The sequence below is a fragment of the Lichenostomus cassidix genome, chromosome 9 (assembly GCF_008360975.1).
Source record: "Lichenostomus cassidix isolate B80296 chromosome 9, HeHo_3.0, whole genome shotgun sequence".
NCBI lineage: Eukaryota > Metazoa > Chordata > Aves > Passeriformes > Meliphagidae > Lichenostomus > Lichenostomus cassidix.
This window is the reverse complement of record NC_139490.1, coordinates 23,752,952-23,774,952: the sequence shown is the minus strand read 5'-3', so window position 1 is coordinate 23,774,952 and position 22,001 is coordinate 23,752,952. Positions and strand designations below refer to the sequence as shown.

Here is a 22,001-nt window from a genome sequence, read left to right as displayed (position 1 = left end):
GCAGTGTGAGGTTGAAGATGACCTAGATACAAAATGGACTGGAAGAACTGAATTAAGAAACTATTGGCAACATTTGCTTGGTGCAGCAAGGAGATTAAACACAAGGTTGCTTTTCTGCCTCAAAACCAGTAGGAAATAGTCTGGCTCTTACTACAGGTGTCACTGGAATTCAATGGCATCTTCTTCATTTTGATTTTAGTTGACTTTGATCATTTAATCAAAAAAGGAGTAAATCTGGCTTCTCCAGAAGGAGACAGAATGGTTTATGGTTGCGGTAGGTAGGTGTACGCCTCTGTGCCTGAAAAGAAGGAAAGCTACTGCCTGCAGGAAACAGGAGAAGCAAGGGGATGTGAAATCTGGAATATTTACAGATGGATTAGGAAGAAGGAGCAGCTAAGTGGTCAGATCCCCTTTAGGCAGAGGCCAGCTTTGCTCCCAGATTGCTGAAACCTCTCCTGGGAAAATAATTGTTGTGCTTTTATCACTAACCCTGGGGAGTGAATGTCTCCCTAATTCCAGGCTGCGAGGTTTGGCCTAAATTAGATTCATGAATTTGCACTGTCTCACTCAGCCATGCTACCTCCTCGAGTCTGCTTGTCAGCTGAGAAGCCAGTTCTTGATAAGTGCTGCTGAAATATTGGTCAGGAGCCTGTGTTTGCATTCATTGCTATCACACCTGATCTTAGGGAAGTGATGCCTCATGGCCAGCTTCCCACTATCTGTGCCCACCTTTCCTCTGTGACAGGAATCTCAGCTAATGGGAAGAAGTCTGGCTGCCAAAGCTGTGGTTGGAGGTGACAGTGTTGTGTCTGTAACAGGAATTGTTCCCTCTGGCACTGGGACAAGTAGGACTCAATCAATGTCAGCTGTTGCCTTCAGCAGGACCTTTTGGGGGGACTCCTGATGCCTGGCAAATTGGGTTGGTTGTTCAAGCTCCCTCACAGGAGCTAGGAAAAAAAGGCATGTTAAAACACATTTTTTCCCCCCAAAATTTGGCTCTGAAAAGCCTTTCCATAAGACAAGTGCTCTTTGCCTCCTGCCTTTCTGTTTAGGCTCAGTGTAAGAGCAGAAGAGAGCATGGGAAGAAGGGATGAGGAGATCCCTGTGCAAAAAAAGGGTGTTGTCTCTAAGTACAGTTTTTCAGGAAAGGAGCTAAACATTTTGCTAATATTTGACAATATAATAGTCTGGATGACTGGGAGGTTTCCTGAATCACATAGTGACTAATCAACCTGGAACTGAGGAATTGCGAGTAAATCAACAGAGCCTTTAAATAGTCAGAGATATCCTTGGAAAGATTAATGCTTTTAATGAACTAAGCATATGCTTTTTTAATGAACAGATGCAAATCTCCCCCCTTCTAACTGCTAAGAACTGTTCCATAGGCTGCAGCTATAAATTCATATTTAGGGTCCTATATCTTTAGTAAACAGGATCCAATATCATAGAATGTTTTGGGTTGGAATGGACACTATTGTGGGATATGTTGTTGTTGGGAAGCATTCACCACTTCAGCATCTGGTACAGTATGCTGGTTTTTCTTAAAATCTCTACTTTTCCCTGTAGATTTTGTCTGTTCCACGGTGAAATGCTTCTCAAATAATTTTGGATGCCGTGGAAAGCCAATTGTTACTTACACTTGCTATTAAATTGATTTTTCCCAGGAAATGGAAGCTGCTTCCTGGGAGAGGCACCTTGCATGCCCACCCTCTTAGGATTGCTTTAGGAAGTCCCATCCAATCTGCTGTCCCTGAGTTGTCAGGTCCAGTTTTCTCCTCCTTCTGCCCAAGGCTGGTCCCCAAACTCTCCAGGCACCTTCAGTGCTTTCCCTGCTGTGGAGTTTGGGGGCTGCCTTGTGCAGCAGCTGTCTCCTTTCCTTACTGGGTTGGAGAAATGTGAAGGAGAAGGGGTTGGGGCTGCATCCCTGTGCTCCCTGCCAAGGAAGGGGCTGCCTCTTCTTGGAAATGGCTTTGTGATTGTAAAACCCTGCTCTGTGGGGGAAGTTTAGGTGACTAAATCCCCAGTGAAGTCCACTAGGTTTTGTTGGCAGGAGAAGGGATTTTACTGATTAAATCCCAAAGTAGCTACAAAATGGGAATTGCAGTATTGGCTTCAACAGTGCTGCACCTTGAGATTGGCCACACAAAACAGCATGGTAAGAGCAAGGCAGTGTCCCTGGGGTGCTCCTGGAGGAGACAGGGCATCTCCAGAGGGTTTGGGGAAAGTTCCTCCTGGGACTCTGCCTGCCTCTTGCATGGGAGCATGTTGGACACAGCACTCCCTGTTCAAATCTTGTGATGCTTTTAACCTTCACATCCAGATACTCCAAGGAAAATCCTACTTCTTCTAATCAAATTAGCTCCATGTTTTCATCTGCCATTATGTTAATGCAATGCGAAGCTCAGCAGATGGCACCAAGTAAATTATGCTGGGGAGGGGGGTGGAGGGAGTGGAGGAGGAAGCAAAATTGACCTTTCTAGGACTTGCTGTTTTTCCACAGCATGGTTTGAAAGCTAAAGTTCCACGTCCTGCTTAAAGTCACATCAGTCAATGCAAAGGCAGACAGGATAGGCACAGAGATGACAAGGAACGTTAACTCTCCCTGGCATTGGATGTTTCTGAACTTAATTTACCTGCACATGTGTTCAAAGAGCTCGGCATAGCCCTCACAAATGCTCTTGCCCATCTGAAGCACATCTCTGGGCTTGCTCGACAGCTGGCTCTTGTTGTGGTAGCCCACGACATCGTATTCTGGGGAAGGAACACAGGCAAAAGTTCATCCAAAAGCCTGAGGCCATGGGACTGATGGGTGGCAGGAGCAACGCTCGGATCGCTTTTCATCTCCGTCAGTGGAGTGGAATGAGCCGTGGCTGTGCTGGGGAGAGTGGCCTGGACACTGCTGGGGCAGAGGGACAGATCTGTCCCTCATCACCCTTTGCTCTAGGATTAGGCTGGGGTTCAGCAGTTGAATCCAAGTGGGAGGAAAACTTTGTCTTTTTGGACAAAATGGATGTCCTCAGTAATTGCCCTTGAGTGGAGGATCTATAGTCTCAAGAGTTCCCAGTAAAAAACAGAACATGCTGCATTTGAAGGAGTCAGGCTGGTGTTACCTCAAAGGAAACTACTTAGCTTTTTGCACTCTTTACATGCAACTTGTATTAAAATTACCTGGAAAAGTAGCTTGTTGGAAAATACCTGAAGTGGTTTGTTTTAAGTGTTTCACAGAATTGTGGAATGGTTTGGGTTGGAAGGGGCATTAAAGCTCATCTCATTCCAGTCTCCTGCCAGGGCAGGGACACCTTCCATTAGCCCAGGTTGCTCCGAGCCCTGTCCAGTCTGGTCATGTCAATATCAGGAAGCTCAGGAAATCTCGATATATTAGAATGAGTATACAACAGCAGCACAGCAGGGCTCCTTCAGACAGAGCTTGAGGAACTGGTCTGGGAAGGTTAATTCAATACCACCAACCTTGGCTGTGTCCATAACCTCTTGCTTAAAATACAGATGTATTTTTCTGGCAAAGCTCTCAGGAATGCTGCATCAGCTGCTTCCTCCTCCCCTCAGTGCTGGGGCAGAGGAAGAAAAGCTGGAAGCAGGCTGTGTGTATGCCTTGATGAAATGCTGCCACTGCTTCTCTTTTATCTGAGGGGCTCATATGAATCCTCCCCGGCTCTGGCTCCAGGCACTGAGAAAGGCTGGCTGCTCCACCCTGGCTGTTCACTGGCCACCAGCAAAGCCATGGGGCACCTGGAGGGGTGCTGGCTCCATAGGGCTATTTGTGAAATAATAATAAGCTGAAATAATTTCCTTTAGTGCTGATACTGCACATGGATAGCAGCCCATCATGGGCAGGAGTTGAACTGGGTGGGAAGAGATGCCCAGAGAGCAGTGTTCTCACTTAAAATCCATCCAAGGAAGGAGCTTATATCATCAGCACAATTCCAGGATAGATACATTGCATTTTTGCCAGCAGATTTCAATTCCCAACTCTGCGTTTCTTTCCCATGTGTGTAAATAGGGGTCAGTCTCACAGGAAGGAATGAGAACTGGAGCCAAGGTGGTGTAAAAGATCTTGTGAGGAGATCCCAGCATAGCTGTCAGGGCCAGAGACGTCCCCTGAATGTGTGAGGAGTATGAACTGACTCCAACCAGGCCTGGCCCAGGTGCTGTGGACAGCAAGGGGTTAACAGTAGAATGACCAGCACTGGGCAAGTCAGAGCCTGGGCTTCAGGATATGCAGAGAAATCAGCACTCCCCATATTTCAGGGCAAGATTAAAGCAGTTTGGGACTGACCTAACTGTGCTAACTCTGCAGTTGCTGATCTCCAAGGGTGTGAGATGAGGCCACTGCTGCCCAAACTGCTCTTTTCCTCTCCGTCACTCAGCCTGCAGTGCAGCAGTGCCCTGTCAGGATGTGTAGCAGGGGAGGCAAAGGACAGCTCTGCTTCTCTGGCCCCAAGACTTAATGGGAAAGAAACATTATTGCTGATATTATGCAAAATGCCACCATGTTGCACATCCAGTTTCCACCACCAAGGCGCTGGGCTGGCAAGAAGCCCTTTCTGATGTGCCAGACTGGAAAGGCTGGTGCCAGACTGGTGCTGCCTCATCCTTCTCTTCCCATCTTCTGGTTCTTGTCTAACTCCAGCCTATTGTGTAATGGGACTGGGTAGGAAGGGGCAAGGGAACCTGAGTGGCTGCAGCTCTCAGGACGGTTGAAAGGGTGCAAGTACAGGCAGGAACTGCACTCACACTGGTGCCAGTGTGGGACATGGAGCTGGGCAAGGCAGCTGGATGGCTCCTGGTGGAACCTGTGTGACACTGGGATCCTCCCACAGCAAAGGCACCAGGACCAGACTGTGCTGGAGGGGCTGTTCTGGGCTGGGGGGACTTGGCACAGGGGTGGAGATCAAACTTAGAATGGTTTGAGTGGGAAGGGACCTTAAAGATCATCTCATTCCACCCCCTCTGCTATGGGCAGGGACACCTTCTGGTAGACCAGGTTGCTTCTGAAATCTGTATCATCACCTGCTCCTGCTCCACCCCCTCAAAACTGGGCTCTGGTGCTGTTGGGTGGCTCTGAAGGTGACAAGCAGGCCCCTGGTGTTGGGCAGCCTAGTTTCGTGTTCCAGCTCTTGGCTGGCAGGGACTTGTCTGGTCACACCTCAAGTGGAGTTCCAGGTTCATCCTGGACACACAAACCTTGTGGGACCTGGCAGTGAGAGGAGAGGGACTGGGGAACAGAGAAGGTGAGAGACCCTCTGGATACATTTCTGGATAAAAACTTCCAGAAAGCCTTCATTCTACTCTCCACATGGAACTAACCCAGAGGTACAGAGTGAACTGCCATGGCAGTGGGACAAGGACAGTGACAGCTTTATCTTTAATTGGAGATCTCAGCCTACCTATGTGATGGCATATCCACATCCAGATGGCTCGGACCTTCTCCAAGTCAGTCCGGGCTTGTTTCAGCAGGGCTTTGACCAGTTCCTCCACGCTGTTCTTGATGTTCACCTGTGTGTGGGGCAGAAGCATTGCAAGGTCGTGGTGAAGAAATCCCTGTGGTAGACCTCCTGACCTTCCCACTCCCTCGTTCTTCTGCTGCCAGTGCAACCCCACCTGCCAGAGACTGCTCTGCCTCTGGCCTCCTTAAAAACAGAGCTACAATGCTGTAGGTCCATGTATTCTTGGTTATAGTTTCCCCCGAGAGAGGAATCTCTTTGCTAATGTTTGAAGGGTAAAGGCTTTTCACTTGTTTGGGAGATTTTGAGGCTGTTGTCCCATAGCTCAGCCTAAGCTGTTGCTGGGAGCCAGGTTCATGGAATGTCCCCACAGGGGAGCTGGGAGGAGGACAGAGGCAGAAGCAAGACTTACTTCTAATGCGTAGGCATCCAGCTTCTTAAATTGCTGCAGATCTACTGGCATGGATTTCAAAGAGGATTTGTCCCATGGATATGCTGGGAAGAAACGAGTTGTCATTGTTTTGGGAAGGGGGGGTGTGTTTTTCCTGGCAGTATGGTGGAACAAGGGGACAGAGCTCCTGCCTGGCCCATGGAGATATCCATCAGTGGGTGCTTAGGGAGCAGAGGACACGAGGGCACCCGCAGGGGGTCCCTGCCAGCTGCAGGGAAAGCAGGAGCCATCCTGTCTACTCTGCTAGAATTTGGGCAATGCTGGAGCAGGAGCTGCCCCTGCGACTTTGGGACTGCGTAAAAGCATGGAAAATCCTGGGGTATTTTATGGAAGGGCAGGAGATAGAATGCAGAAATACCAGGGAAAATCTCTACTGTGCAAGCCTTAGAAAACACACGACTACTTAAAAAATCCCCAGCACTAAAGAGCTGGGTTTCTCTAGGAGTTTTGCACGGTAAAAGGCCACAATTCTGCAGGAATCCAGGCGCATGAGGAATGTATCACTGGGAGCAGTCCGACTGAACCCACTGTGCCTACCCTCTGTCTGCATCTTTTCAGGCACTGAGCTCCTGGTTCTACTCAGTGTGAACAAAGGGTTAATAACTTGCCCTAATTAATCAAATAACTGATTTTTTAAACAGTTTTGGAATGAGCTGACACTGCTGTCTCCCCTCAATAAGCCATGGGGAATAGATGGACATCTCCCCGGGACCTGAGCCCTCCCTGCTCTGCTGGCTGGAGAGAGGAGAACTGAGACAGCCATCTCCCTGTCCTGTGCTGGCAGAGCTATTCAGGGCTGAGAGACTCCTCCAGCTATCTCTCTAGGATTGTTCTTTCTCTAGGCAAAAATGATTTAAAAGAGATCCTGAAGTGAAAACACTGCTGTGTGACTCCTGAGTGCTGGGAGAAGCGAATGGATGGTGCTCTGGAGCTGCTGTTTGCCTGGATTGCCTTGGGCTGTGTAGGGGCACAGCTGGTCACTTTCTGTGCATGGAGCCTCTGCAGCTCTGAAAATTACCTTTTGCCTTTTTGGGAGGGGTACATTGTTTTTTTTTCAAAGTGGTTACGGGGTTTTGTCTTTGGCCGGTTATATCTGCAGAGGCTCCGTGCAGGAGCAGCATCGGCAGGGGTTGGGAAGCTCTGTGCACTCACTGTGTGCTTGTGCCTGTTTGCCTTCCTTGGGTATGGAGCCCTGGGATAGGCCTGGGCAGGTGAGACATTCCCAAAGCCACTGCCCTCTGCCATCCCGATGAACAGGGGCTCGGGAAGCTGGACGCTACCTGTGCTGATGGATAGTTACCATGGAGGTCCTTTGCTCCCGGGGGCCGCGGGGCCTCATTCCTCTGGAAACCTGCAAAGCGGAGAAGGGAACAGGACGGGGGAAGTTGTTGGCCGCAGAAAAGAGACAAATAGAAATAAATTATTGTGGGGTTATTTTGTGGGGAGCAGGACCGGGTGGGAAAAGTTGGAACTGAGGCTCTTCTTTTCCCATTCCCTTCCGTTTGGACAGGAGTGTCGGCACCCTGTGGAGCGTGCTCCCCATCCCCTCGCTGCCATCCCGCAGAGCCTGCATTCCCCAGCAGTCAGGCATCTCCTGTTATTGCCCGAGGGTTGGGGACGTCAAACCTCAGCCCACCACGGCATGGAAGAAGGGAGCACTGAGCTCCGGAGCTGTTAGCTGATAACCCCAGTGGGAGCTCTGTGGCAGCTGGGGGATTGCTGAGGGACACTGGAATGTCACCACCCGCCTTATCCCAGAGCTAGAGGAAGGGCAGACACCCACAGCCCAGGAGCAGAAGGATTTCTCTCCTCAAGCCCCAGGCACGGGCAGTGTCCAGCAGCATGTGCCCTTCAGTAGCCTCCCCATGGGAAAAGCAGCCTGTCTCCCGCTGGGAGCAGCCTCCCAGGGCAGGGATAGCTTGGAGATATCCTAGTGATAGAGCAGAGCCTCACCTTTGTTGTCGTGTCCTCTCAGCCTCTGGGAACCTGCAACAAGCCCGGCACGATCAGCGGGATCACGCCAGCCCTGCAGGGGCTCGCAGGCTGCAGCAGCCCCTGGAGCTCCCTGGCTCCAGCAAAGGGAAGGGAGGATGGGCTGAGCCTGTGCCCCGGTTTAAAGCCAGGGCTGTACCTTTTCCCAGCGAGAGTCTCTTGATGAGCTGGGGGCTGGTATCCTCACGGTGAATCTCCACTGTCACTTGGGTTCCTGCAAGAAACAATGATAAACTCCCTGAAAAGGGACAACTAACCAGGATATGGAGGAGAGGGCAGGAGTGCCTGTCGAGGCAGCTCTTTAGACAGAGCAGCAGCTCTGGTGATAGCCAAGGTTTATCACCATATTAAAGAGCTCTTGATGGAGCTACAGCAGCAGAGAATCAATGTCTTTGATTTTTCTTGGAATTAAACAGAGAAAGGCTTGAAGTGATGAAAATGGTTGGACTTGTGATACTAAAATGTCTGTCAAAGGCCATTGCCTGTCAGAGGTAGCATTCTGGCAGGGCCAGCTGTGGTCCAAGCATGCTCTGACGCTTCAGAAAAACCTCCCCTAGAAACCTGGGTTCTGGTCTTTAAAGTTTCAGAGAGGGAAATAAAGGAAAAGAGTGAGGGAGTCTCTTATAAGAACTACCTGAACTTTTTGACAGAGACTGCATTTTTTGGGCAGGTGTTTCAGAAGAGTTTGCAGCTCCCGAGGTTCCCTGGAGGAGCTCGATGTGCTCCTGGGCTCCCATTTTGAATCAGGCAGGGGTTACTCGAGAGACTGAAGGTCAAGATGTTAATGCACCTCGGGGCTGCCATCCAGTGATATCTTCTACGAGTTTATCAAGAGCCTCATGACGTTTCCTTGAAAGTCAGCTCTTGGAACTGGCTAATTAGGTGAGAATCTGCATTTTTATCAAGTAATAAGATTTTCTGCAACATTTACCTTTAGAAAAGTGAAATTTCCCCTGTGATTATGCAGAGAGATTCAATGTCCTTTCCCAAAGCCAGAAAGCAAGAAAAACTGTAAAACCTGTAAAAACCTAAACCTTTGAGCTTGACTCCAGTTCTAGGATGGTTGCAGGTATCAGGGTGTCTGAATTAGAGCTGGCTGGTGTATTTTGTCAGTTAATTCAAAGGTAAAATGAAGTTGTTTCTCAGAGTGATGACTTTATGCAAATGGTTTGATTTCCTTAAGATTTTTGTAGTTTCAAGGGTCCTTTTTTATTGCTCAGGATTATTTTTACCTTGTGTTTTTGTGGGTTTTCTCCCCAACTTTCACTTTCTAAGTTTTTCACCATAAATTAAAATTCTTTGTTTTCAAGAAACAAACTCACTGGTGATGAATGCCTCCTGCTGATGAATTTAAAAGGCATTTAGCAAATGAAAAAGGTAATTCCACAGGAATTTTTCAAAGTGCTGTATCATTGCTTTAAAAACTGGTGGCATGAAATAGTTGCTGGTTCTTTTATGACTTTTTTATTTTACTATTCCTGATCAAGATATCCTCTATAAAGAATCACAGAATGGGCTGGGTTGGAAGGGACCTTCAAGATCCTCTTATTCCAACCCCTGCCACTAGACCAGGTTGCTCCAAGTAACACTTGCTGCTCTCCTCGTGCTCTGCGGCCAGACAAGTCCCAGGCTAACAAGTGCTTTGAGGATCAGCTCTCCCAGGGTGGGATTTTTTCTCTCTTTTGGGGTGTTCTAGGGTTATTTTATGGGAGAGAATCTTGTTGGGAGCTCAGTGAAGCCCTGCTCTGTCTCTTGGGTCACCACTTACCTTTGTCAGGGCCTGAAGTGATGGGTGGTGTCTGCTCGCAGGGCTCTGCGGGGCTGCGCCGGCCTGGGGACACCAAGGGAAACATCTCAGTGCCTCGGAGAGAGTGAAACAGCCGGCAAGGATGGGCTTCAGTCAGCCTCTGCAGCTCCCAACCTCTGCAGTGAGGTAAGGAACCCCTCGGGAAGCTCGCCCTATTCTCCAGATTCAAAGCTGGCTTGCCCCTGGTCTGGGGTGTCTGACCCCTCTCCAGAGGGATGGTTCCAGTCCAGCCCAGACTGCTGCTGCTCAGAGCGGGGCTGCTTGGACCAGAGGGTGTTTGGAGAGGTGAGTGGCAGAGAAGGGCAGTGCTGGGGACTTGGAGGTGACGTGGGAGCACAGCTGTGGTTGTCAGCAACTCATCCTCATCCCCAGCTCTCACCTCTGGGAGACCCTGACTCTTTTGGACCCGGGATCCTCGGAGCACAGGGAGGTGTGGGCAGCACCTGGCATGCCCAGGGCACACACAGGGGGAGGCAGCACAAATTCACTCCCCGGGGAGGGAGCAAATGCCAGGGGACACGGAGCCCTCGCTCCCGGGCTCCGGTGGGTGTTGGTCAGGGTGATTTGGCTCTTTTTCAGAGTCCTGGGATCCCCATCCCACCAGCCACCAGAAGCCAGGGAGGAACCTGGATCTCAGCTAGTCAGAGCCCATTTGTACCTTGTGGCTGTGACACGGATCAACCTGGAGTGATGGCATCTCATGGGGTGGGGCCGCAGCATGTTTGCCTCAGTGGGGCTGGGGATTATATAAATTTGGAAATATTGTGGCTGCACCAGGGGTGTCGGAGGCCTCATCAAGTCACTAAGAGGGCTGGTGAAAGGGGAATTCATTAACCTCTGTGGTGCCAGAGGAACCAAAGCTCTGCCTGCTTCTCTGGTGTCTGAATTCCCCCCTCACAGGGGTTCCTCCTTGGTGTAACTAAAATCCACTGTCTGGTACCATGAGAATTCCCTGTGTCTTGCTCTGCCTTTGCCCCTGCCTTTCTCTGCTTGACACCACGGTAGGCTTAGAATGCCAGAAGAGCAAGTGGGATGATCTGAGCCCCTTCCCTGGGAGCTGCTCCTCAGTTCTGGGGTCACCTCCTCAGATGTTCCTCCCCAGCTATTTCAGGGCAGAAGGCTGGAAATTGGCAGGGGAACACTAAGGGCTAGCAGCCCTCATTCCTGGTCAGCAATCCCACCAGCCTTGTGCTGAGTCTCTGAGTGGGGGAGATGAAGAAAGGACTGGGGGAAAGATGGTTGAAAAGCTTCTTTGCACCCCCCAGACCTTACTTTAAGCAGTGTGAGTGCCGGGGAAGTCTCTGGAAGTTCTGTCTGCAACCTGAGCAATTTGGGGCACTGAATTTCCCCTGCCTTCAGCTGGCTGTGAAATGTAAGAGCTCTGTGCACTTGTAATCTGATAGAGCTCCGTGGCAGGAGAATCCCTGCAGATGGATGTGTGGGGGCTCGGCTGTGCCACCCCTGTGCAGCCTGCCCACGGGGCACGGGGAACACGGAGGGAAGGGATGCTTCCCAGGGCCTTCCGTGTGCCTCTGTTGGAGCCCCTGAAAGCACTGGAAAGGGATGGGTTGTGTGAAGCACGTATATGCTCTGGAGGCACAGCTGGGAGCTTTGGGTGTGTGCTGGGGTTGGTTTCTCACAGAGGGAGGGGCTGACGTACCGTTCAGCTCTGTGCCCTGAGGTAGCTGTGATCTGCTGTTTCCATTGCCATCGCCCTCCGAACCTGTAAGACAGAAAAGGGAGATTGGCAGGGTCCTCCTGGGCTGAAGCGCTGGCACTGCCTGGAGGCCAAGCACCCCAAACACTTCCATGCAACCAGCTGAAGCCAGGTGTCATCAGGATCCACCTTCTGCTCATCTGCAGCCTTGGCTGAAGTTCTTGCTGCTAAAATATGAAATCCCAGGGGGCAGAAAGTGCAATAGTCCAGGTCTAAGCTGCTTTGGTAGGATTTGCTTTTATTTGAGCAGGTGCTGGATGCTGTGCTCGATGGAGCATGGACACACCTTGGTGATAGCTCTGCCTATAGTTGTTAGCCTGGGACTGGTTGCCTGAAAATGCAGCTTCTCCCCTAGGTTTTAGAGCAGGAATACTCATGCTTCTCCCTTTACTTCTGCAGGAAGGGACCCCTTGCAGTTGCAGAGCACGGCCGTAGCTTTTTGGAAGACCCGCTGCAGGACAGGGAGCTGGGCCAGGGACGCTGTCCCAAACTGTAGCTATAAATGGCTCAGGTCAGTGATCCTCGGAGACAAAGCCTGGGCACGCTGCGAACAAAACAGTTCTGCTCCTGTACTCCAGTGCAGCGGGTGCTGATGTGGGGCGAAACTGCCGAGCCCTCTCCCTGCTTCCCCTGCACAGCCCTGAGAGCCCGCGGGGCACCTCAGGGCCAGCGCAGGACACAGCAAGGTGCAAACACAGCCCTTGCATCAGTGTCCGTGTGTCTCCTCCTGCACCCGGGGCTGCACTCGCTGGAGCTGGACAGGGCGCAGCTCGCAGCGTGGCTCCAGCAGGGCTCTGCTGCTCCAGCGGAGACACGCTGGGCTTCTACAAAAAAGTTGGCATTTCGGAGTTTTGCGGCATGTGTGCACAGAGGAGAAAGAGGAGGGGAGGTCCAGCCCCTGCTCCAAAGCGGCTGCTTCTCTTCCCTGCAGCCCTGCCCTCCCTCGCCCGATGCAGGCGCTCTGTTACCTGCGCCTCGGCCGCCTTCCGTCTGCCCCTCTCGCTGCCCCTTCTCCTTGCTCGCTGCCTCCTCGGGGCGCACGATAAGCAGCAGATTGATGGTGACTGCACTGGGATCTGCCTTAAAGTCCATGGTACCCATCAGCGCATGGCCGGGCCGCGGGTGCTGCCGCCGAGCCGCCGCTGCGCCGAGCGGCTGCGAGTGCTTCCCAGACTCGGAAAGGCGAGCGCGCTCCCGCCCGGCGCAGCCCCGGCCCCGCCAGCTGCAGCATCAGGGCTCTGCCAAAGCCGACCCTAATGAAGAGGTTACAAGTCACCTTTGAAAGGAAACCGCAGGAGGGATCCGTTTCCTAAAGCAGAGGAAGGAGCTGCGTTTCGGGCGGGGGGTCTGGTTTCAGAGCGTGCCCCCGGCTCCCTCCCCTCTCTCTGCCCTTTTCGGCTTTAAGCACTTGTCTACACTCAAATCCCCCAGCACCACTGTTCGCTGTGGGGGATTCGCTTCCCGGCGCTGGCACAAATCCTTAAAAGGCTTTCTCTTTGGATCCTGTCCCCCGGCAGAACTCAAAGGATGCTTAGGAGCATAAATAATAACAATAACTGCTGCCGGAGGAGGGCAGCGGTGGGGAGAAGGGGCTGGAAAGGGGACACGAGCCTTTGCAGCGGGTAGGATCGGTCTCTGCAGGACTGCCTGGCTTGGGAAGGGACGGCAGAGAAGGGAATTGCAGGCTGCAATCCGGATTGTCCCTAAGGATCCAAAAAATCCACCTCTCTCTGCCTCATCAGCCTGTGAGCCTTGCTCTCTGGGATGGTTGGAGACGGCTGATCAAAAAGGAAAGCCCTGCAAATCCCTGGCTTTCTAGTAACTGTCCCAGCCCACAAAAAGGGGGACACGAAGGGTTACAGTGCGGGTTAGATGGGCTCAGCTGGTCCCTGCAGCTCACAGAAGGGGCTGGCAGGGACACTCGTTCTAATTTTACCACTGGCCTCTGTCCCAGCCGTGCTGCCAGCCCCTGCATTGGCCGGGGGTCCCGGGGGAGCGACAGCACCTGTGGGCTGAAGGGCTCTCCGGCAGCCTTGGGAGGGACCAGGGGAGGTACCGGCTGGCAGAGAAGGGGTTCAGGAGCTTGGCATGGGCAGGGTGCCTTTTTATGTGTGTTGCTGGTGCTTTTCAGGCAGGAATGTGAGAGCAGTGGGCTCTTCTGCCTGCAGGTGCAGAAAGTTGTTGTTCTGGATCCACGGGCATGAGGTGGTACTACTACCTGGTGTTAGGTTACTGTGTTTGGAGACACGGGTTTTCCCGTGGATCTCTAAATAAATCCTGTCCCCTCCCAATCTCCTGCCCCTTTTCTGTTCCTGAGCCCCTTCCAGAGCACAGACAGCTGATATGTCCCTGTGCTTGCCTGCAAATCCAGCCCTAAGCAGCTCCTCAGCATATCCAGAAATAGCGTGTGTGGCCGCAGGGAAGCTGCATCCATCCAGCTCTGCGGCTGCACCCCTGCACAGTCCTGAGCCCCCCGTGCCCCCCTGGATGGTGCCACACATCCCTTCAGGGAGGGCAGTGCCAGGGATGGCATATGCCTGTAACCCCCAGTAACACGGCCAGGCCTGTGCCAGAGTGGATGACAATGTTGTTGGGGGCCAGGTTTTGCTCTTTAGTTTATGCATTAGAGGAATTTTTGTTTCAGGGGTCCCTGGCTCAGCTCTGGCTGTGGGGAGCTGGCTGGAGGAGGTTAAACCTGGTGAGGAGGAGGAAGGAGGGCCAGATTCATGCTGAGCCACGCTGGGCTCCGCCAGGCAGACTTTCCAAGCCATCTGGGGCTTGCCCATCTCCAGGTCAGGTCCCCGAGATTTATGGCTGGAGTGACTTTCTAATCACAGTTTCACCATCTGCCCGTTGGCCTTTAGCACCCCCCTGTCACCTGTCACCTGTCACCGAGCCCTGCGGCTCCTGCCCAGCCCGGGGCACCCTTTCATTCCCGACCACTCGGCTGGGGTGCAGCCCTTTCCTTGCTGTCCCTTCTCCCTGACATCCCCGGCGGGACAGTCTGCTCTCCTCGACTATTGATCGGCACAGCTGAATCCTAAGCCTCTTGTCACCCAGTTTTTGTACCAAACTCTGCTCCAACCCTATTTGCTCTGCTCCTGCCTCCCATCTGCAGGGATTTCCCTGAGTGTCCCAGCATTGCTGCTCCTCTAGGTCTGCTCTTGTCCTCGTTCCTCTCCAGCTCCAAAGAGGCCATGGCTCAGTGACAACACACAGGAAAAAAATCTATGTGGGGACGTTGGTAAGAGCCACTTCCAGTGGTGCAGCCCAGGCCGTGCTGGGGACCTGAGCTGAGCTCAGTGTGACACACTGGTGGCCACAGCTGAGTTTGGGCTGATGTGTTTCTTCCCTGGCACCACTGAGCTGGAGCCTCCTCAGCCGAGCAGGCAGCGGTCACTGCCTTGGGGGCTGCTGGCACTGCCCTTGCCACTGGGCTGTAAAAATCTCTGCAGCCTCATTTCCTCTCTCAGCGATGAGCTGGCTGCTCCCAGCCTGGCTGCCCAGGGGCTCCTGCGCCTGCCTCACCCGTGTCCTGCCACACGGTGTTTGCAGCACACGGAGAGCATCTACAGGGAGCTCCTGCTTCCCTAGAAATGCCAGTCTTCAGGAAGAAGGTGGTTGGGTTTGGAAGGCTCATTTGCATTTTCCTTTCTTCTCTTTTATCCTCTGTTTTTTCCTTGAGAGAGAGGAAAGAGAAGGTTTCTGATGGTGATTTGCAGTGAGCGCCATGAGGAAGGCACCAGCTGTGCCTGAGGTGGGTGCTGCTGCTCCCCTGCAGCAGTGAGCCTTCCTGCTATGTGAGTTTTCCATGGATAAGAGTAACCTCCTCACTGGCCTGAGATAAGGACATGACCAGCAACATCTCTCCATGGGCCAAGATATTTTTGAAGCTAAAAAAAATTTGCATTTTGAAGAGGGAAAGGAGAAATCCTTTTAATGCCATGTTGATTTTCAAATAAAGGCAGCTCCTTGGATTTGCTGCAGGCTTTCAAATGTTCATGGTGGTCCCAGGGAGAAGAATTAATGGCCAGAGAGCAAGAGCTGCTATCAGAGTGCCATGACTACATGTATTTACCACATGGCTGGCGTTTCTCCACGGGGGATCTGGGGGAGAGAGGGAGTGTACAAATGTAGAGCAAGAATTAGGTTATTTGAATCCCATTGGGTGGAAAGGGAAATTGCAGGCTGCCTTCCTGGGAAAGGGTTTTGCCTCTTGTGCAGGTGTTTTGCCTTCACAAAGGTCCATAAAGGCTCCAGTAGAAGGTGTGTTGGGAAGATATTCCACCTCTGCTTGTCCAAGAGGGGCTGCTGGAGACCTCAACCAGGGCCATGGTTGAGGGTGTCCAAATGTTTTTCCAAGACTGTTGTAGATGCCTGCATTGGAAAACATGCTAGTGTTTTCCAACCTGCTCCTTAGTGCGGTGATGTGGGTCATTTTCTCCTGACCTGCCTTGGAGGACATGTGACAACCTAGTGTTTCAGGGTATTCTCCACTGTCTATAGAGAAATCCATGTAACCCCATAGCAAGCAACACCAAAGTCATCTAAAGCTGAACCTCTCTTAATGTAGTTTGGAACTAACACATCCTGATGATCCCTTTGGTCACTGGCTGATACTCATTGCTTTGAAACTTTTCCTTTCATTTGGTGCTCCTTGTGGCACAACAGTGTCCCTGTTTTTCCCAGCTGTGCTGTGCATGAAGCAGTTCAGTGTCACCTCTGAGCTGTGGAGCCTTCGGGCAGGAGTTGTTCCATGTTGCTGCTCCTCCTCCTCTGAGCCCTGTGAGCTCTGCCATGTCGCTTTGGAGAAGGAGGTCCAGGGCCAGCCATGCTTCTTGTGCAGATGTGCCAGCGGCTCCTGTCCTGTTCTCCATACCCTCCCTGTCCAAGCTGGCTTTGTTCATCAGCCAAGAGCTGGGTGTTTTCACCTCACTCTCCACCCAGACTCTCAAGATCCCTCTCCTCCTCAGAACGTCTCATTCAGAGCTCATTATTGTGTGTGTGTTTGCAGATGTATTTGGAGCCCGGAGCTTGTTTTGGTTTTTTTTTTCAGACATTACTTTGCATTTGCAGACATTGAATCTCAACTCCCGTTTGCTCTCCCAACTGCAAATGAGCTGTGGAGGCCTGGGATGCATCCGTGGTGGGTGACACATTCCAGCTGCACTCTGGTGAGCTTTAATCTGCTCTCCTGGCCTCCCTGTCCTTTCTCCCTGCCTGCGACAGAGCTGCCCTTATTCTCCTGCCGGCATTTTCCAAGCCCACGCTGCTCAGATGCCTTATTCTGCAGTTCTGCTGTGTCAGCAGCTGTGCTTTATGATTTAAGACGGCAGCAGAACTTTCCACTGAACTATAAGCCCATGTATTCAGTTTCCTGGTATCCACACAAGCTAATTGATGGCAGGGGCAGCCCTGCCAGAGAGGTCAAGGACATGTTTAGATGTCAGGGAGACAATGAGGGCTGGTTTAGAACTGAATCAATGCTGTGACCCCTGGGAGGAGCAGTGGGAGTGATGCTTTGGGGGCGAATTCTGCCTCCCCTGCAGAAATACCTGTCCTCAGGTGGGCGAGCCTCTGGCAGGAGGTCCTGCATCCCGAGGGGGATTGCTGGAGATAAGAGGCAAGCCTGGCTGGTCCCTGGCTTGCAATACAGCCCAGCACTCCTTCCATGAGGAGTCTGGGTACATCCTTGCTGCACAGAGGTGTGGAAGCAGCCATGTGAGGAGTGCAGAGTGGGGTGAGGAGCGAGGTGTGGCTCGGGGTGTCACAGCTCTGTGCTCTGAGAGAGAACTGTAAATATTTCTGCTGGTTTCTTCTACTCTCCCTTTTTTCAGTGCCAAAAGACATTGCTGTGGCAATTGCTGCTCTTTGTTCCTCCAAGAACAAGCTCTCAGCAGCTGAGGATTCACCAGATGTTTTGCTGTGGTTTCTTAAAAACAAAAAATACTAATGTGGGTGCCCCGGGGCAGAGACCTGCAGGAGTGGCCTTGTGTCCTTGGGCACGTCGGATGGCGCTGGCAGGGAGCTCCTCCTTCCCCAGCAGCTGGATGGGGCTGTGTCTGCAGCGCCCGGAGGCAGCGCCTCTGTCCCCAGCACTGCCGGAGGCAGGGAGAAAGGATGGGGCTGCTAGCAGGACTTTGGCCACCAAAGGCTGCCAGGCTCTCCAGAGCTATCCTGACTTGTCTGTCCAAGCATGGATCATTGACCTTCAGCTGCTTCTTGGCTTGGGGTTTGCTGCTGGCCTTTCTGGATGAGGACAGTGGTGCTGGCTGGGCTGCACATGGTCATTAGACATTAATCCTTGGATAATCTTCAAATAACCCATCCTTTGAAGGCAGTGGGGGCCTCTGCGACCCTGAGGAGGATTTAGGGATCCTTTGTTGAGGTGTCCTGGTAACCCAAATTATCCATTAGCTGTGCCCTTGGGGATGTGCTTTATTGTCAACCACTCCCCTCAAAGCTGCCCCCAGACATGTGGGGGTGATGTATGGCACCAAATGCATCTGAGATGGGCAGCACAGTTATAGCTGTTTGAAGACACAGAGGAGAAGAAATGAAGGGAGAGAGAACAAGCTCTATTTGCTTTCACCAGTATTAAAGGTGAAGGAGGTTTCTCCCCCAGCGCAGGTTGGCTTTCTGGATGTGCTCTTCTACTCTGCACAACTGGGGCAGATTGTATAGCTGTTCTTTCCAAGAATCCCCCAGAACACCCAGGCAGGGTTATTTTTTCCCTGGAAGGATATTTCTGGTATATTCAGGAGGGAGCCTTGCCCCTTCTAATTAAACAAGCAGTGTGGCACATCCTGGAAGATGTGGAAAATACTTTTTTTGCATTTTATCAACATCTTTCTGCTGCAGGGATGAGCAAAGCCCTTCTTGGTGACCCAGTAGACAAAGGAGTTATCTTGACTGTCCAGCCTGCCTGTTATTCTCTAATACAATGGCAAAGGCAAATGGAAGACAAGATTGGAAAAAATGCTTGGAGCTCACTGTGAGTTGGGATGTTTGAAGGAAAGTGGGCATGGTAGAAATCAATCCTTCTGGCATGACAGGGACCCTGCGGGGACTGAACCTCCAAACCTTCCTTCCTGAGACACCATAGGAGTGGGGCTGTTCTTGGGAGCTTTGCCTGCAGGAGGGTGTGGCTAGCACAGGTCTTTCTCGTGAGAACATTCTGTTGTGTTTTATAAACAAAGATAAAGTTTGGATGTTTTTTAAACAGTGTCTCGAAATTTAGACAGTTCAGGCCTGGCCAATCAAGCCTAGGGAGAGGTTTCTAGCTAACCAATCTGAGCGATCTCTGAAAAGTCTATATATATTGAAATCAAAATAATAAAATTTCTCTTTCTTACCACACTAAAAACTCAAATCTTTTCTCTGCTAGCAGCTCAACAGCAACAGGAGGGCAGGCTCCCTGGTTGTGTTTACCTGGGCTGGAGCTCAAGGACCTGAGTGGTCCTTTTGGGGCAAGGCCATGGAACAGCCCTCACTGGAGTTATTTCCTCTTGACCCAAGGTGCCAGGATGCTGTGGAGGGAGCTGGATGCTGTCATGGTAGTCATGGTCACCTGATCTATTGGACGAGCTGAGGACACAACAGTGGCAAAAGAAACAAGTTCACCACTGCCTTGGCTGTAGAGGTCACTGGCTCTTGTGTTTGGGCAGCTCTGTCTGTGATTTGCTGCAGTGTCAGCAGTAAGAGCTGAACAGTTGGAATTGCTGTGAGACCTCTGTTTGGAGGAGTACCCCTGGTGTTTCTGGGAGCACGTCTGAGCTATGGTTACCAAAATACCATCAGAGGTGCTCTTGAGCGAAGAATCTGATGCTTGTCAGGATGGGATGAGGTGTGAATGCCAAAAGGAGATGGATGTATTCAGTTCAGTTCAGTTCGGGGTGAGTCAGGCTGGGCTTTGCTGCCTATAGGAGTCCTCAAGCCTGGAGTGCTATTGACTCTGTGTGTTCCCAGGACCAGGAGTAACACAAAGGAGGGTGGTCGTGTCCCTCACCACATGTGAAGCTGGCTGACAGGAAGAATGTTTCCCCAGGGGAGGCTGGACTATTTCTTCCACACATGAACTTATTTTTTTTTGGCTAAGGCCCTGGAGGTACAGATGACATCCTCCTTTTACCCACCTCCTGCCTTCCTTGAGGTCCACATCTTCTCTCAGGCTGGCTGTTACTGCCATTCCCACCCAAAATCTCCACACCACAGTGCTGTCCTGTACTCCTGCTGCCGTGCCATGGGGTGTTTGACATGGGCTGGAGTATGACACACCCACCAGGTATGGGCTGCCTGCACCTCCAGGGAGAAGCCCAAAACACTAAAGTATTTTGCACCAGCCACACCTTCCAAAAATTTCTTTGCCAGGAATTTTGTCACCAGCTGGGAAGAACCATTTGGCTGTTCCCACAGGTCAAAGCCCCCAAGTGTCTGATGTGCTGCTCCTGCTGCAGCCTGGGAGTGCACCAAGATAAACCAGAGCCCCTCTCAGTTCTTTCTGGCCTTCCAAAAGCCTGGAGAAGATGAACCTGGTAGCCTGCTGTTCTGACATGGACATTGCACCCGGCTGGAATCAGCATCCCAGAGTTGCCATGGAGATGCCTGATGGGCATCTCTAACTTTTCAGAAACCTGGCAGGATGCCGGGGCATCCTAAGCAACATTAACAGCACTGAAATAGATTCCTTCTGCTCCAGGAGACAAAAAAAGCAGTCAGGGGAGACTTCTCCCCTTGGGAGGGAATGAGCTCACCTGTGGAGTTGGGCTGGCTGTCTTGTTCGGTTGCTGCTCCCATCTCCATGTGAAACGCTGGGAATAGGAAAAAATGTTATTAGACTCTTTCCTGGAGCAGCTGACCAGAAACCCCATTATGCTTTTTGCTCTGCATGCACAGTCCCAGGAAGCTGAACGCTGAAGGGCACAGTGGGGCTGTGACATACAGGGTGCTCTGCATGGAGGAGGAGAACATTGTTTTCATAAAGAAATGGGGGAAAAAAAGAAGAGGAAAGCACAGTCAGCAGCACAGCACAACGGCCTGAGTACAAGAGTGAGAGCCAAAGGGTTAAAGCAGACCAGAAAGCCTAAGGGGATCCCTCAGGATGGCTCCTGTGCATCTCCAGTAATGAATTTTCACTCCTGTACTTTCATTATCATTGTCCCATTGTCCCCCTTAGCTCTGCAGCACATTATTCCTGTCATTGAGGCAGCTGCAAGGACAGTGCTGTTCCCTCAGCATTCCTGTTGGAAATGTGATGGGCTCAGTCTCAGGGCAGGAGTGTTATCCCAGGAGGGATGCTCTGCTTTGCCTCTCTCTCCCTGGCTCCTTCAGATTGCCCACAGAAGTCCCAGGTTTGCCATGGTGCCCAGAAGAGCCTGGCATTTGGTTATTTTTTGTCTTTCTAGCAATGTTTTATAGCTTCATGGAACTGGCTGACCGGAGAGGTTGTGGCAGTTTCATCGCAGGAAGTATTCAAAGTCAGGTTGGACAGAGCTTGAAGCAACCTGGTCTAGTGGAAGGTGTTCCTGCCCATGGCAACCCAAACTATTCCCTGATTCTATGAAAATTTATTAGTTCCCTGAAAACTGGGGAACTGGGTAATTCATGAATTGGTAATCCTGGTACAGTGATTAATATAATCACTGTACATATATAATAATCCTGATACACTGATACTAATATCTGTGGTAATCCTGATACAACAGCACTTGGAGTTTATCCCTTGTGTCTGGTGGGATCAGAGAAAGCTCTTTTTGTTTTTCCCAAGATCCCCCAAAAGCGGAAAAGCAGAATAGGTAAGGCTGTATCCTCCGTGAACCCCAGGGTGCTGTCCTTAAGATCACATTTTTAAGTACCAGTGCCACCTGGTCTGTCACTCCAGTGCTGGTCTCACAACAGACTTACTGAGGTCGTTGTCTTTGTTGTCATCTTCGCTTGCACAGCCTGGGCAGAGCCTGCAAGGAAAACATGACCGTCAGGTTTCAGTCCTTGAGCAACTGAGCTGCTCACCTGCGAGGCAGGGGTTCTCCCTCAAATCTGTGTTTTGCTTCTTCCACCAATTTAGCTCGAGGGTGACATGGGGACATCCATTGGTGACATGCACATGGCAGCTGCTTCTTCCTCCTCCCTGCCCATGGCTCAGGGCCGCGTTTGGAGCCGGTGCCTTTGGACTGAAGGCATGTCTTGCCCTCCTGATCTGTGTCTCTTTCTACTCTAGGCTTATTCAAGCAAAAAAGGCCCAACCCCTGTGGCCACCCCTACAGAGCCAAGATATGAGGACCATTTCTTGTTCGGTGAGGGAAAACACCAGAGAAGCAAAGCAATTTCATTGCTCTAAAAGTATTCCTTAAATATGCAGCTATAAAAAAGGTAAGAGAAGAGCTCCTGGGCTTTAGGTGTGGAGGCTGTGCTCGGTGAACTTGGTGTTTGGACACATCAGTAAAACCTGGAGTTGTGTGGATGCTGGTGGCAGCACCAGTCCGCTCTGTCACCGTGGCCACTCGCCTCGAAACAATCCTCCTGCCAGCCCTTCCCGTTGGTGACAAAATGCCAGCGGATTCACAGTGCTGGGGG

General features: G+C 51.5%; 1 protein-coding gene across 2 annotated transcripts in view; it reads right to left on the bottom strand.

The window, feature by feature from the left end:
* KY (kyphoscoliosis peptidase) overlaps positions 1-22,001 on the bottom strand; it is a 33,654-nt gene that overhangs the window by 5,336 nt on the left and 6,317 nt on the right. Inside the window, exons 2-11 of one of the 2 annotated variants that reach the window (XM_085069951.1) lie at positions 21,333-21,382; positions 20,183-20,239; positions 11,373-11,435; positions 9,674-9,736; positions 8,045-8,119; positions 7,867-7,899; positions 7,214-7,264; positions 5,875-5,957; positions 5,406-5,514; positions 2,634-2,751 (exon numbers count right to left, since the gene is read on the bottom strand). In XM_085069951.1, the coding sequence (XP_084926077.1) occupies positions 2,634-2,751; positions 5,406-5,514; positions 5,875-5,957; positions 7,214-7,264; positions 7,867-7,899; positions 8,045-8,119; positions 9,674-9,736; positions 11,373-11,435; positions 20,183-20,239; positions 21,333-21,382 (702 nt within the window). Of the gene's footprint in view, positions 1-2,633; positions 2,752-5,405; positions 5,515-5,874; positions 5,958-7,213; positions 7,265-7,866; positions 7,900-8,044; positions 8,120-9,673; positions 9,737-11,372; positions 11,436-12,397; positions 12,680-20,182; positions 20,240-21,332; positions 21,383-22,001 lie in introns of those variants that run through there. The other variant, XM_085069952.1, reaches the window with a different exon arrangement.